The 14,613-nt window shown below is 51.3% G+C and overlaps 1 protein-coding gene across 3 annotated transcripts in view; it reads right to left on the minus strand.

Annotated features, from left to right (window-relative positions):
• Positions 1–1,318: 1,318 nt before the first annotated feature.
• Positions 1,319–14,613, minus strand: part of Vps37c (VPS37C subunit of ESCRT-I) — a 28,078-nt gene continuing 14,783 nt past the window's right edge. For all 3 annotated transcript variants that reach the window (XM_057778297.1, XM_057778299.1, XM_057778298.1), the window contains exons 2-5: positions 10,963–11,061; positions 5,583–5,754; positions 4,555–4,637; positions 1,319–3,366 (exon numbers count right to left, since the gene is read on the minus strand). In XM_057778297.1, coding sequence (XP_057634280.1) covers positions 2,653–3,366; positions 4,555–4,637; positions 5,583–5,754; positions 10,963–11,055 — 1,062 coding nt within the window. In that variant the 5' untranslated portion in view covers positions 11,056–11,061 and the 3' untranslated portion in view covers positions 1,319–2,652. The remainder of the gene's footprint in view (positions 3,367–4,554; positions 4,638–5,582; positions 5,755–10,962; positions 11,062–14,613) is intronic.

A 14,613-nucleotide genomic window follows, 5' to 3' on the forward strand; every position in this document is an offset into this window, starting at 1 on the left:
CAAGCTAATCCTAATGTATTCTCACAACAAGTCAAAGAAGCTGAAAGCCAACAGGTAGTCCCTGAGATGACCAAGCAGCATCCCTGCCCCAGAGCTAGGGCATTCCAAAGCTCTCCCCAGCCAGCGAAGCAGTCTCTAGACCAGATCGCTTCCAGCCACATTCTGTCCCCAGGGCCTGTCACTGTTGTGGTACAGCAAGAGGCCTATGTGATGTGGTAAATATTTCGCAGGAGGTAGGGAGGGCCTGTGGCAGTGTGTGCTGCCTTCTCAGTTATGCAGCCCAAAGGAAGGGAAGAGAACCAGGATGCCTCGTGCAGTGACCAGACCACGTGGCTCTCCAAGTCCTGTCTTCATCCCCCACCCCAGATGCCACCACTCTGGTACAACCCACGGCAGCGGACTTAACTGCTACAATGAGATCTGCAACTTATTCCCGAAGAGTTGTTGACATCATCCGGCTCCCTGACATCCTGTGCACCCAGCCCCAGCTCCTGCCAGGCAACTCAAATACAGCTGGGAGTGAAGGGCAGTAAGTCAGCCTGAAGTTGTGTCCTGGAGACTTCTAGCACCACAGAGGCATGGTGTGGACCCCTGCAGCGCTGCGACTGTGTGGATCTAAACCAAGTCTTACCTCCATGTGCAACCTGGTCACCGCACCACTCCAAGGTCTCCCTCCTCTTAAAACTGGGGCTAGGAGGGCTAGGGTGGCTGTGGAAAGGATCCTAGCAGATACATGCCGTATTCCTGGTGACTGTTAGCACCTCTGGGCATGTGCCATAGGCAATCTACCTCTCACCTTGCCAGGAAGAAAAGGCAGAGAGCTGACTTGAGGAACGTCAGGAACCTGATATCCCACATTCCCCTAGGCTTCAGGGTAACCACCCTGTAACAGCACTTAGATGAAGCTGTAGAGAACGCAGCCCAGTCCATAGAAGGCTACTTGGTCCCAGAAACAGTTTGGCACCCCCTGTCCCTCCTAGCATACTCTGCAACCCTGGTTAGAAAGCCGTAAACCACAGCCAGACTGAGGGTGCAACAGAACACTTTATCTCCCAACCCAGACTGAGGCACAGGTGCCCCCTGGTGGAACTGAGTGGCCATGCATGTGGCCTAGGACAAAGCAAGCATTCCAGGCTTCAAGAAACAGAGAAGAAAATGCTAGAAAGAGCCAAGCCCTTTGGCAGTCGGGTGGGCGGGGGAGTCAAGAAGTGGCCATGGAAAGAAGGCGCTCTATAGTCTAAGGCTACAGAAGTCACCACCCCACAAACAGCCATGGCTGCTCTCAAACTCATCAGAGACGCCACACACACCTGGGAACTCATCAATGTTTATTACGGCAATTACACAAACAGGCGGTCATTCATTCAGTTCAGCAGCAGTAGACCAGACTCCATTAGTGATTCCTTTCTATAAATAACTTAGGAGAAGCAAGCAGAGTTGGTAATGCACCCCTGGGCAGTGGCCTGTGGGCAGGGTGGCACCAGAAGATGGGGTTCCTCCTTGACCCCCAGCACCTTGGCCCACCAGAGGCTGGGTACCCAGGCAGGAGATATTTCAAGGCACATACAACTTTCAAACGTGTGGCAGCTCCAGGGGCCACCCTGAGACCTGGTTCACATCTAGACCAGCCACACTGATGCATCGTCTGCTGCAACCCCTTTGGGATAGTGTAGTCACTTTGATTACTAAACAGCTTTGGCCCGCACCAAGTGCTGGGGCTGCACTCACAATCCCTGCCCTTTACATTCTGAAGACGAGAGAGTGTAGAGAAACCAACCCCAATGTAGTGATGATGTCGGGGAGCACCATTGGGATATTCTGTGAGGGCAGGGCTGCCATCTGTCTTGCAGGAACATTGGGGACAGGACGGGATTACACAAGGATAGAGGGGCTACTAGCGAATGAGATTCAAGGCACTAAAGGAATGGAGGGATGGGTGAACCTCAGAAAAAGCCAGCCGGAAGTAGAGGGCCCCAGGAGTGAAATGGTGGCTGGGAGGTAACCCGGGTCCTCAACACCAGCCAGAGGCTTCAGGGTGACCCTTAGGGCATCCAAACATACAAGCGAGGCCTGGGTTTCCCCTGGCATTCCCCAGTTCCCTCATCAGTGCTGCTGTGGTTCCAACCAGCACACAGAACATACTAGCCTGACATTGGCACAGCAGCTAAATTATGGCTTTTAGGACTCAAAGTCCCTGTTTTTCCTGACTGTTACTTCCGTCGACCCAACTGTGGTAAATGAGATAGACCATCCTTAAATGGACAGACAGAGCTGTGTCCCTTGGCACTTGGCTCCACATGAATCATGCCAAGTTCGAAGGGAGAGCCTGCCTGTCATCAAGATCGCTCTGCACTGGTTCAGATGGCAGGGAGCAAGCGCAGGAAGCTGTGCATAGTCAAACACACTTGCTCATGCAGACACTGGAGAGCCCTGGGCTCACACCAGGCTACCTCAGGATGTGCTGAGCTGGTCTCTGGCAAAAGGTGCTCCCAGAAGGACCCATGTTGCACTGTCCAGGGCCTTTCAGGGGCCTATGTGTCCCTACTCTGCAGGGAGTATTGGCCCCACTTCCAGTGTCAACCTCAAATCTCAGCAGATGGAGGCCAGAGGTCATGGTGCAGATGGAAGGAAGAAGGTGGACGGGGATCAGGGCTAGTATCTAGGCCAGGTAGGTCCCGGGGAATGAAAGCCATAGGGAGGGGTTGGCCCAGAAGGATATGGAGGTTGAGGGGGCAGTGGAGGCTGTGGCTGTCCTGGGAAGCCTGGGAGCTGAGGTTGTGTTGGGTAGGGAGGTTTGCTTCTTGATGGTAGGTAGGGGGACTGTTGGGGATACCCAGGAGCAGGAGCTCGGTTTCCCATTAATGGGTATCCTGGACCAGAGGTGCTAGTTGGGATCACAGGATAGCCAGGCACGGGTGGCACACTCCTCTGTGGGGACCAAGAGTAGCCCGCAGCAGCCCTGGGTCCTGGCTGAGGTGCTGGGTAAGATGGACCCAGAGGCCCACCATAGGAGGAAGGCTGGGACACCACAGGGAAGGGGGCTGGCTGTAGGGCTCCCTGGGCTGTAGGGCCCACAGGCAAGCCTGGCGATGGGCTGTAGGGCAAAGGGTAGGGAGTCACAACAGAGGGCTGTGGAGGCTGGTCTTCAGTCACAGGGGGTGTCCCCTGGGGCGCTGGGCGTGGCGGCGGTGGACGAGGTGGAGGGGCATCTCCAGCCAACTCCGGCAAAGCCCGGGGCCGCCTCACCACGTCCTGGAGCTTCTCCACGCGGACTCGGCGCAGGTGCAGCAGTGTCCTCATGGAGGAGAAGGACTCTAAGAAGGTCTCCAAGGGCACCTCACCTTCCAGGAACTTCTCAGCCATGGCCTAGAGGATACAAGACCTGTTGGCCACAGAGACCTTCCACAGCCTTCCCCGGCCCCCCTTCAGAGTGGCTCCCTCACCAGAATGTCAACTCCTCATTGTCAAGACCATGTCTTCCATGGTCACACTGTCCCCTTCCCAACACTATGCCAGGCCCCTGGGAGTCACTCTAAGTCTGTTCAACAGCTGGGCCTATGCAAGTGACTTGATTGCTGGCTCCTAGGCTGCACACCTGCAAGCTGCCTCCATCCAAAACACAAAGAAGTCTCTGCCCTCTAAGACAAAAGGGACATCCAGAGACAGGAGGCAGCAGAGAGAGACAAGGAGCGGGGGCCTAGCCTCAGATGCTGGGGTGTCCTCTGTACCATCATCCAACCACGTCTGCAAGTTCCCTGGGGCCTGCTGTCAGTCACCCATCCCTGATTCACCTGAGGTCCTGGTATAGTAACAGCCCCTTATCCATGATTCCAGTTACCAGAGATCCTCTGGTGGTCCAAAGACACTGCTTGGAAAATTCTAGAAATAATCTGTAAGTTTTAAGTAACTTTTATTATAAAATACTGTTACAACTGTTCTATTATTAGTTACTATTCCTATGTGTGTATGTGTGTGTGTGACTACACATGTGTACGGATGAACACGCACATGTGTGCATGTAGAGGCGAGGCCAACATCAGGTATTGTTCCTCAGGATCTGTCCACTCCTTTCTTGAGACAGGGTCTCTACTCTAGGCTCACCAATTCCCTGCCTGCCAGGGAGCCCCAGGGACCTGCCCGTCTCTTTCGCAGCACTGGGAAGACAGGCATGTACCACCTAGCCTGGCTTCTTATATGCACACAGAGGATCAAACTCAGGATGTCATGCTTGTGCAGCAAACACTTTCTCCCCAGCCCATGGTTACTGTTCCCAATTGCTCACTGAGCCTGCTTCATAAGCTAGACATTTCCACAGACATACATGTACGGGAAAACAGTACTGTCTGCTCAGAAGGGAGTGTTAATTGTGGTCTCAAGTGCTCGCCAGGGGTCTTAGAATGTGTCCCTGCACTGTGCTCCACTGTGACTCCAGGGGCCATCTATTCTAGCTACATTCCAAACCTTTGTGCTTTGTGGTTCCTGGGCCTACCATGAGAGCTGGCTCCAAGTGCTACCACCCTGTTTAAGGGAGTGGGGTATCACTCCCCACCTTACCTCAGACTCCTCCTCAATCTTCATGCCTTCGATCTGCAGAAGGTCCAGCAAGGTCCCAGGTTGCAATGCTGAGGAAAATTTCTCTGGAAGGAAGGGGAGAGAGGTCAGCATTTCAAAAGCACTGCTTTAGTTAAAGCTGAGGACTCCAATTTCAAGAAAGACACGTGACATGCCCTCTGTGTGCTTGGGACCTAGCCACACCAGGGCCTAGCATAGAGTTCCTACAGCTGGTTCTGGAAGCACTCGGGGAACAGCCACACCAGGGCCCACCACAGAGTCCCTACAGCTGGTTCTGGGAGCACTTAGGGCTCAGCTACACCAGGGCCCACTACAGAGTCCCTATAGCTGGTTCTATGGGACTCTTTGGATTCCTGTAGGCATTTGCCATCCTGAGTAAAGAAGAGCTCAAGGACAGAGCCCAGGTCATGGCCAAGTCGCTTCCTATGGGCACAACTGTCCGGGGAGCTCTCCTACCTCCACACGGCCTAGCTCTGCAAGGCTCGGGGTTAAAATCGCTAAGTTGGCAGAGGCAGTCAAAGACACTGGCCGCCTGCATTCATATCCCAGTTCCACGGCTGGAAAGATGCTCAGTTGTTAAAGGCTAGCTTGCAAATCCCAACTCCACCCAGCTCTAGAAGCACGACCTCAGGCAAGCCCTTGAATCTCTCCAGGCCTTGCTTTCCTCATGTATAAAATCTGAACCACTTTTCACTCACACACACACACGCACGCACACGCGCGCACACACACACACACTTTACCAAGCTATCTAATAAAATATAAATACTCAAAAATTTAGACTAACCACAGGACCTACACCTTTCTACACTGTTGTGCAAAAACACGCAAAGCACTTTGCCCAGAGCACGGAGGACAGTGGGTACACCACTGCTGGCCCTTTCCTGTCCTGGGCATCTGTGCTTCCATGATATTCCATCTGCCACCCTGTCCTTTCTTGAACAGGAACCCTGTGTGTCAGTCAGCAGGAAAGACGCCCAGAGTGCATGCCCACTGTCAGCTGTTCCTACCCAGCTTGGCTTTCTGTTCCTGGCACCGTTCCACAAGCTTCCGCAGCTCCTGGTATTTGTCTGAAAGGTTAGAGCGGCTGATTTCCAAGGGACCCTGGAACTCCAAGTTCTGCTCTGCCAGGCTCCGGTTGGTGGCTAGTGCCATCTCTCGTTCTAACTGCAGGTCCTGAACCTAAGGAAAGTAGGACAATTGACAATAAGCATAATTGTCACTGGTCACCCTTTAGGGCGGGGGTGGAGAGCTTCTGGATTCAATGTTCACCTGGGGATACTCAGCTTGGTGAACGGCCCTCAACCAGAGTCACAGGAGCCTGGGTTTAAACTCCATACAAGACATTGTGATCCAGGAGCCTCACCTCGTCCCGATCAAGGGAGCCTGTGGGGCTGACACATGGGAACTAGGCACCGAGGCTAAACACCTACTCGAGGCCTCTCAAAGGACAAGCACCTGTAGGTGGTTCTGTGCTGGGCAGGGCACAGGTAAGGAAGATCCACTCCTAAGGAAGGAATAGGCCCCAGGTCCCAGTCATTGGTCCCCAAGCTTCAAAGTGAGAAGACATATGAACACGCACGCTATGCATACATGCACACAAAGAGGCTGCTAGAGAGAACTCAGTTGGCCCAGGCCAGACCACAAGCTAAAAATTCTAAGTACTGAGGGAGAGGGGTGGGGGCAGGGTTCTGGGGCAGGACAGACAACCCTGCCTCCCAGGTCACACATGGTCTAAAGAACTATAGATATTCCCTGAGTGCCTTCTGCTGAAGACGCTTTCCATGTCAGCATCACTGAGCCCTCATTTAGGCCCCTATTTAACTACCAGGTAGGCAGAAGCCTTGGAACCTTGCCCAGCAGGCCTACCACAGGAAGGTATCTGCTTCTCTCAGAGGAGAGCTGGAGACAGGCCACCATCCTACCACAATACCGTCTGACACCAGCAGAGGGGGCTCAGCACTGGCCACAGAAATCAGGGAACATGTCAGCAAGACCAGCTTCCATAGGGGAACAAAAGGTCCTGCAACACAGAACTCCACCTTGGCCAGCTAGCAGCGGCACACCAGACCAGATGGACTTACTCTACAGCAGCCACAGGGAGCCAGGCGGCATCCTGGATAAGGACTTTCAAGAAGGGCAACCCTGCATATAAAGTTGATTATTGTCCTCTCAAGATCTGTGAAGAATTTTGATGAGATTTTAATGGGGATTGCATTGAATCTATAAATTGCCCTTGGTAGAATTGCCATTTTTACTATGTTGATCCTCCCAATCCAAGAGCAAGGGAGATCCATCCATTTTCTGGTATCCTCCTCAATTTCTTTCTTCATTGACTTAAAGTTCTTGTCAAACAGATCCTTTACTTCCTTGGTTAGAGTTACCCCAAGATATTTTATGCTATTTGTGGCTATCGTGAAGGGTGATGCTTCTCTGATTTCCATCTCTGCTTCCTTATCCTTTGTGTATAGGAGGGCAATAGTCATCCGCATGGAGAGGGGAAGTAGACAAGATTGCAGGGCAAAAACTGGGAACTTGCGGGTGAGGTGGCATGGGGCAAAGGGGAAATGGGATGAGAAACATGAGAAGGGGAGGATGGGAGGAGCTCGGGGGATTGGGATGGTTGGGATATAGGAAGGGAGGATACGGGAGCAGCGAAGTATATATCCTATCTAAGGGAGCCATCTTAGGGTTGGCAAGAGACTTGACTCTAGAGGGGTTCACAGGTGTCCAGGGAGATGTCCCCAGCTGGTACCTTGGGCAACTGAGGACAGGGACCCTGAAATGACCCTGTCCTATACTGATGAATGTCTTACCTATCACCTTAGAACCTTCATCTGGCAATGGATCGAGGTAGAGACAGAGACTCAATTTGGAGCAACGGTCTGAGCTCTTAAGGTCCAAATGAGGAGCAGAAGGAGGGAGAACATGAGCAAGGAAATCAGGACCACGAGGGATGCACCCACCCACTGTGACAGTGGAACTGATTTATTGGGAGCCCACCAAGGCCAGCTGGTCTGGGACTGAATAAGCATGGGTTGATTCTGGACTCTCTGAGCATGGCGGACAATGAAGGCAGATGAGAACCCAAGGACAATGGCACTAGGTTTCGATCCTAATACATGAACTGGCTTCGTGGGAGCTTAGCCTGTTTAGACGCTCACCTTCCTGGACGTAGATAGAAGACCTTCGTCTTCCCGCAGGGCAGAGAATTTGGACTGCTCTTCAGTATCGAGAGGGAGGGGGAATGGTGTGGGGGGAGAAGAGGAGTGGGGATAGGGGGAGGGGAGTGGGGGGAGGGGGCAATATTTGGGAGGAGGGGAGGGAAATGGGAAACGGGGAGCAGGTGGAAATTTTAATTAAAAAAGAATAAAAAATAAATAAAAAGAAAAAAAAAAAAAAAGAAGGGCAACCCTGCTCTGATCCCAGCTCAGGGCCTCAAGCCCTGCAGCCTACAGCAGGCCGCTGCCTATTAGAAAGAGGGATGTTGCCAATTATCCCCCAATTGAGAAGGCTGCCAGGGCTCAGGTCTAGAAGTCCTCCACCTAGACTGTCTGCTGCCCACCCAGAAACACCACTGGACAAGCTCACTGGCATTGGAGCAGAGAAACTGGTGAGTCTGAATGTTAGCCAAGGGGGCTAGAGGCTGGCTCAGCATTTAAGAACACATACTGCTCATCTAGAGGACCTGAGTTTGGTTCCCACCACCTGCCATTTCAGCTCCAGGGGATCCAACAGACTCTTCTGGCCTCCAAAGGCAATGCATCAAACATGCACAGATCTACACACCCACATAACAAAAAATACATTGTTAAAAAGAAAAAAAGAAAGAAAAAAAAAAGCCTGGGACACTTGTGTGGTGAACTCAGAATGGAGCCTGCCCTTTCTGGGTCACACACCCTTGGTTATCCTTACACATCCATGACTTTTCCCTGGGTCTGAAGCATTACATCCATGCCATGCCTCCCTCCCTAAGCTTGACTACACACTTCCACGTCTCCCTGCTAGTCCACCTCTTACAAACCACGGCTATGAGGTCAGTCGCGTTCTACAGCTCCCCAGAGCTCCCCATGCTGCAGCCCCTGCACTCTCTTCTACAGAGAAACATTTCCACTACCTTTCTCTCCTTTCTGCTGGCTCTTCCCACAGTCCCACGGTGACACAACTGTTGCCTGACCACCACGCAGAGGCTTTCTGGAAATCTAAGTAGTTTTTGTCCTATTTTGCTTCTGCCTATCCCACAGTGAGTATTTTACCCCTCAGAGAATTCAACTCTCTTCTTCAGACATGTTCAATCTGCCCTTTGACCAGGAGGCTGCAGCCCTCATATTTCCGGTAGGGAGAAGACTTGCTCACCTTGGAAGCAAAGAAGAACTGAGCACAGACTTGCTTTGGCTGAGCTCCACTCCTTTCAGGAACGAGCCTGGGAATTCCCTCAACATTCTGCTGCTTGTCACTGAATGAAGAAGCACTTTGGGGCCAACAAGATAGTTCAGTGGGTAAAGGTACTTGCTGCTAATCCTGACTGACTTGAATTTGAGCCCTTGGCTCTCAGTGGTGGGAGAGAACCAACTCCTGAAAGGTGTCCTTTGACCTCCACACTTGTGATGTGGCACAGAAACAGGATAAAATAAAGACCTTTGGAATTTGATGGCTGAGCATCCCTAATCCAACACCCCAAAATCTAAGATGCAGACCTTTCTCAATGACACTCTTGTGTTCTGGATTTTGGAGTGCCAATGTGACACAAAGTTCAGGATTTCAGAATGTCTCAGACTTAACATTTTTTGGATTAGGGTTACCTAACTAGTAAATCTACACAAACATTTCAAACTCCAAGGAATCTGAAATACTCTTACCCCAAGCATTTGGTGTAAGGGACACTCAGCCTGCTATGTGACAGATGAATATGCCAGGTCAGAGCTCCCATGCTGCTGAAACAGGGTCATTCCTGCCTCAGGGCTGTGAGATGAACCACACAAAGACCTGTCCTACTCCCTGCTTAGCAGGAGGCCTTTTGAACCCAGCCCTGGGTATTCTCTAGGGCTGCAGAGAGGCCTAACCAGGGCGAGCGAGCAGATGGCAGCAGAAAGCACAGCAGAGGTAGGAACAAGGGCATGTAGTGTGTGCGGCTGTGGAGCAGGGGAGAGGCTCCAGGATGACAGATGGGGATTCTGGATGGGCCACTTCCTGTTCTCTAACACAGTGAGTTCATAGACACATGCCACATCTGCTCACCAGGGGAAAGAAGGGCACACGTGAATGCCAATCCGAGGAGCCCAGCATTACCTGTGCTCCTTTTTCTCCCTCAAACAGAGGCAGAGGACAGCATTTCCAGGCAGATGACAAGCTGCAGCCACTCTTGGGGTACCTGTGGGCATTTCTGGCTAGGTGACCACAACCAGTCACCTGACCTCCATTTCACAGGAAGGTCACAGGAGATGGTGACAGGAAGGGCCAAGTCAAGCTCTGTAGAGACAGCAGGGTGATGCTTATTCCTGGAAGGGCGGGGCCTGTGACTAGGAGCTAAGAGATGGGGTGCTGGCTGCAATCGGGAACATAAAACATGAGTGAGCAATAGAAATCCTGGCAGCCAAGGAAGATCTCTTCAGTCCAAGAGTCACAGGAGAACACGGGGTCTCACAGGCAATGGGGGGGATGGGCTCCCCCTCCTTAGTATATCAGGGAGCTGTCTCTATGCTCAAGTCACAACAGTGTGAAGATTCCTGGGCCATCTAGGTCCCTGGTTTTCCTAGTCCAAGGTGGGCCCTGGACTTCCTACCATTCCCTAAGCTCCCAGAGGATCCACGACCTGGCCTGAAACCTCAGGGCTCCTCTCATGAAGTGGACAGCAAGGTGAATCCTGGCCCAAGCTCCTACTAAACAAGCATCCTTGAGAAGCATTTGTTAGGATGGGTGGGATGGCTCAGTTGGTAAGGGCTCTTGCCACCAAGTTAACAACCTGAGTTCAATCTCTAGTACCCATTTGATAGAAAGAGAATCATTTCCTCCAAGTTTATACCAGGCACACACACACACACACACACACACACACACACTATATATATATATATATATATATATATAATGAAATTTTAAGAAGACCTTAAGTGGAGCTGGAGATATGGCTCAGCAGTTAAAAACACTGTGGTTCAGTTCCCAGCACCACTCCAGTTCCAGGGCATCCAACATCTTCGGATGACCTTTATGGGTACCTGGTACACATAGACACATCAGGCGCACACAGACAGACATAAAGTAAAATAAATACATTTGCTGAGGACATCAAGTAACCAATTACTTAAAAAAAATAGGAAGAGGAGGAGGAAGAGAAAGAAGAGGAAGAGGAAGGAGGGACAGCAACAGCAGCATTTGCCGGCCCCTCTGTACCTCAGGAGACTCCAAGGCCAGCCGGGTAATGGCATCCGGGTCATTCTGCATGTCCTCCAGCTCCTGCAGCGTTTTGTCTTTCAGCCCCTCCATCTTCCCCTGGAAATATAAAGCAACACCCAGTTCAAGGGAAAGTCACCCACAGGAGGAGCCCAAAGAGATGTGAGGGTCCCTGTGACACATTCCTGGAGCCCCAGCATTGCTCCCCGGCAAACCCTGAGACAGATGAAAGATCTGTTTACTTCACAGCCAAGACTAGATGGCATAGAGCTAACAGGAAAAGGCAAGAGAGGGGCCAGGCTGCAATGACACAGACAAAATTTGGCTCCAGGCCTTGGGACATGACTACTTTTGTCTGAACCTGATTTAAACACCCCTGCCATCTACCCATCCCCCACCACAGGGCTTTACAGCCCTCAACACTACAGGCCCAACTATGTCCCTGCTTGCTATATTTAGTGTTGTAGCAATCTCAGGTCTCCCTAAGGATTCTGCAACCACAGTCCTCTCCACGTGTCACGAAAGCAAACTGCCACATCTACATCCACACTGGAACGGGGGTAGGGGGTCATCATCAAATCACTTTCATGGGCAGTCAGTCATAAAGGCAAGAAAGCAACTGACCCAGACAGGAGGCTACTCTGACAGAGCAGGGTCAGTAGTCCTCCCCCATCACGCTCCCAAAGGCCTTCTGTCATCTGTGCAACAAGTCACAGCCTGGCCTGGGGAAAGTCTGGGGCAGCCAGGAATCCTCTCTTTCTGCTGACAGGACCCTCTATGCTTAAGTTTTCTCATTCTTCCTACATATGCAGGCTTTAGAGCATGCACATTGAGTGATCTCATAAAGGTTGCTATTTCCAGAAAAATCTAGCTCTGAGGAGATCAAGGGCCCTCTCCCCTCTTGTCTGTTTGTTTGTTTGGTTGGTTTTTGGTTTGTTTTGAGACAGCATTTCTCTGTGGCTTTGGAGCCTGTTCTGGAACTAGCTCTTGTAGACCAGGCTGGCCTCGAACTCACAGAGATCTGCCTGCCTCTGCCTCCCAAGTGCTGGGATTAAAGGTGTGCAGCACCACCATCAGGCTTCTCCCCTCCTTTTGTAGAGTTGCCTGGGGGCCATACTGTTGACTCAACTAAGAAGGCTTTTGAAAGTTAAGAGCCAAGGTAACAGAAGCATCCTTCTCTGGGTCTGTTTCCCATCTGTAATAGGAAAGGGATGGCATCCCTAGGTGAGGAGAGAAAGGAATAAGCAATGATAGCAAGCTCCTCTTGTCAAGGTCCTCACCCTGCTTTGGGCCTGACCTGTCTCCTTTTATGTTCCAAGTGTCCTGGTTTAAAGAACAAATGACATAGCCACTCTGCTATTGAAGAGCTACTTAAGTGGGCCAGTTCTATCAGCCATCGTCTCCTGAGGGCTCCACATTGCCCAGCCTCTAAATAACATGGAAATTCATCATGAGGTAAGTGCCCACCCCATCCAAGCCTCAGCACCAGAAGCCCACAGTCCGTCCTGGGGACATGGATGCAGCTGGTCTATGAAAGGATAGCTCCACACTTATTATATCATACAGGGGGCAACAGATTCTGGGCATCTACAGTGTGACCTACACTGCCTCACTCAGGCACTTGGATCCCCAGAAACCATGCAAATTCAGGCTCGGCATGGCTGCTGACCTGTGCTCTGAAGATAAGAGTCAAGGGATCTAGGAGCCAGCTGGCTAGTCAAACTAGCCATAATGGTGACCTCTGGGTTTAAGAGAGACCCTGCCACAGTGAATGAGGTAGAGAGGAAGGAAAGTAAAGGAAGACTTTGAACATCAACCTTAGACCTACGCCCACATATGCATGCACACATATGTGCATCCACACATGTGTGAACACACATACCACATGCACACACAAATACATAGGAGAGGAAGGTAGAAAATTCTTACAGAGTAATTCTTCACAATGTGTTGTAATAAGAGCGCGGGGCTGCGTCCCCGGCACCCAGCCGCCCACATGGCTAGCTTATGCCCCGAAATAATTACACGGAAACTGTATTCTTTTGAACACTGTTTGGCCCATTAGCTCCAGCCTCTTATTGGCTAGCTTTTACATATTGATCTAACCCATTTCTAATATTCTGTGTAGCCCACGAGCTGGCTTACCAGGAAAGATCTTAACCTGCGTCTGTCTGGAGTGCGAGAATCATGGCGACTCCCTCACTCGGCTTCTTTCTCCCAGCATTCTGTCTGTTTACTCCACCCACCTAAGGGCTGGCCTATAAATGGGCCAAGGCAGTTTCTTTATTAAATGAAAATAACTCCTCCATCAACAATGAAAAGACCCAAAGGAAGGGAACCAAAAATCCCACCCTGGACTGTGTGCATACTTCACACTACTACCCAAAACCCTGGGTCTAGCAGCCAGAACACAGGTGCAGGGGCCATGGGTTGGACCATAGCTCTGAGGAGAAATAATACTGTTCCACCAAAACCCAAGTGTGCCTGCAGTGAAGAGGACAGCACTTTAAAGGACTCACTAGGCATGGTGGTACATGCCCATAGCCCCAGCACTTGGAAGATGGACATCAGGAGTTCGAGACCAGCCTGGACTCTATGAGCTCTGTCTCAAAAAAAAAAAAAAAAAAAAAAAGACAAAATGGCTGAGGATGCAGCATAGTTTGCAGAGTACCTGTCAGCAGGCACACAGCTCTGGGCTCCCTGTCCCTAACACAGTATAAAACCTGGCATGGTGACACACATCTTCAACCCCAGTACTCCAGAAAGGTAGAAGCCAGAGGACCAAGAGTTCATGGTCAGCATGGGCTACATAGTTCAAGTCCAGTCTCAAAACTATGAAAGACCTGAATACACCTAGACACATGCAGTCCAGACTTAGTAACGCAGACCTAGCACGAGACCAGTTCTTTCACCTGTCAGCTATGTCCTCACCCAAATGGAAGCTCCGAGAGCCTCAGGTTCTTCATCTGTTAAATGGACTGAATGACAGCACCTCCCTCCCAGGCTCAGTGACACAAAGCACAAGATCCATGTTCAGCACCAGAACCAATACTGACCAAAGATTTCAACACCACAGAAATTATGCAGGATCACAGTGACCTCCAATGTGGCTCAGTCAAGTACTCACTGGGCCACAACAGCAGCACTTAGCACAGCCCCACCCAACAAGCCCAGTGCCTGCCGCTCTTACATCCTGGGGGCCCAGGATGGCAGCTGGCTAACCACACACAAACTACTGGTCAGCAGTGCCACTGGAGAAACCCCAGCAGCACCAGGACCTTTCCCCACAAAGAGGTTCATTCAGCAGAGTCCTGCGCAGAGCTGAGAGTTCCTGGGGCTGTCTTCTGAGGTTTTCCTCTGGCACACTTGCTGTGCCTCAGGAGTATGATGAAGACCAAGCCCCAAATGAGGAGAGACCACAAGCCCATAAGCCCACAAAAGCAGTGCACTGCTTACCCCAGGGCTGCTATTCCTGCCTCTTGGCCAGAGATGGCTCCTACCATCATGAGCACTTCCCTGGCCCAGCAGGCACACACTGCTCTGTGAGAATCCTCACAGCATAACCCACTGGATGTTACAGGGGCTGGTCTCTCACAAGTCAGATATTACCTACTTTCCAGAGCCACCCAGAGAGCCTAGAGCAACACGCAC

The sequence above is a fragment of the Chionomys nivalis genome, chromosome 8, assembly GCF_950005125.1.
Source record: "Chionomys nivalis chromosome 8, mChiNiv1.1, whole genome shotgun sequence".
Taxonomy (NCBI): Eukaryota; Metazoa; Chordata; class Mammalia; order Rodentia; family Cricetidae; genus Chionomys; species Chionomys nivalis.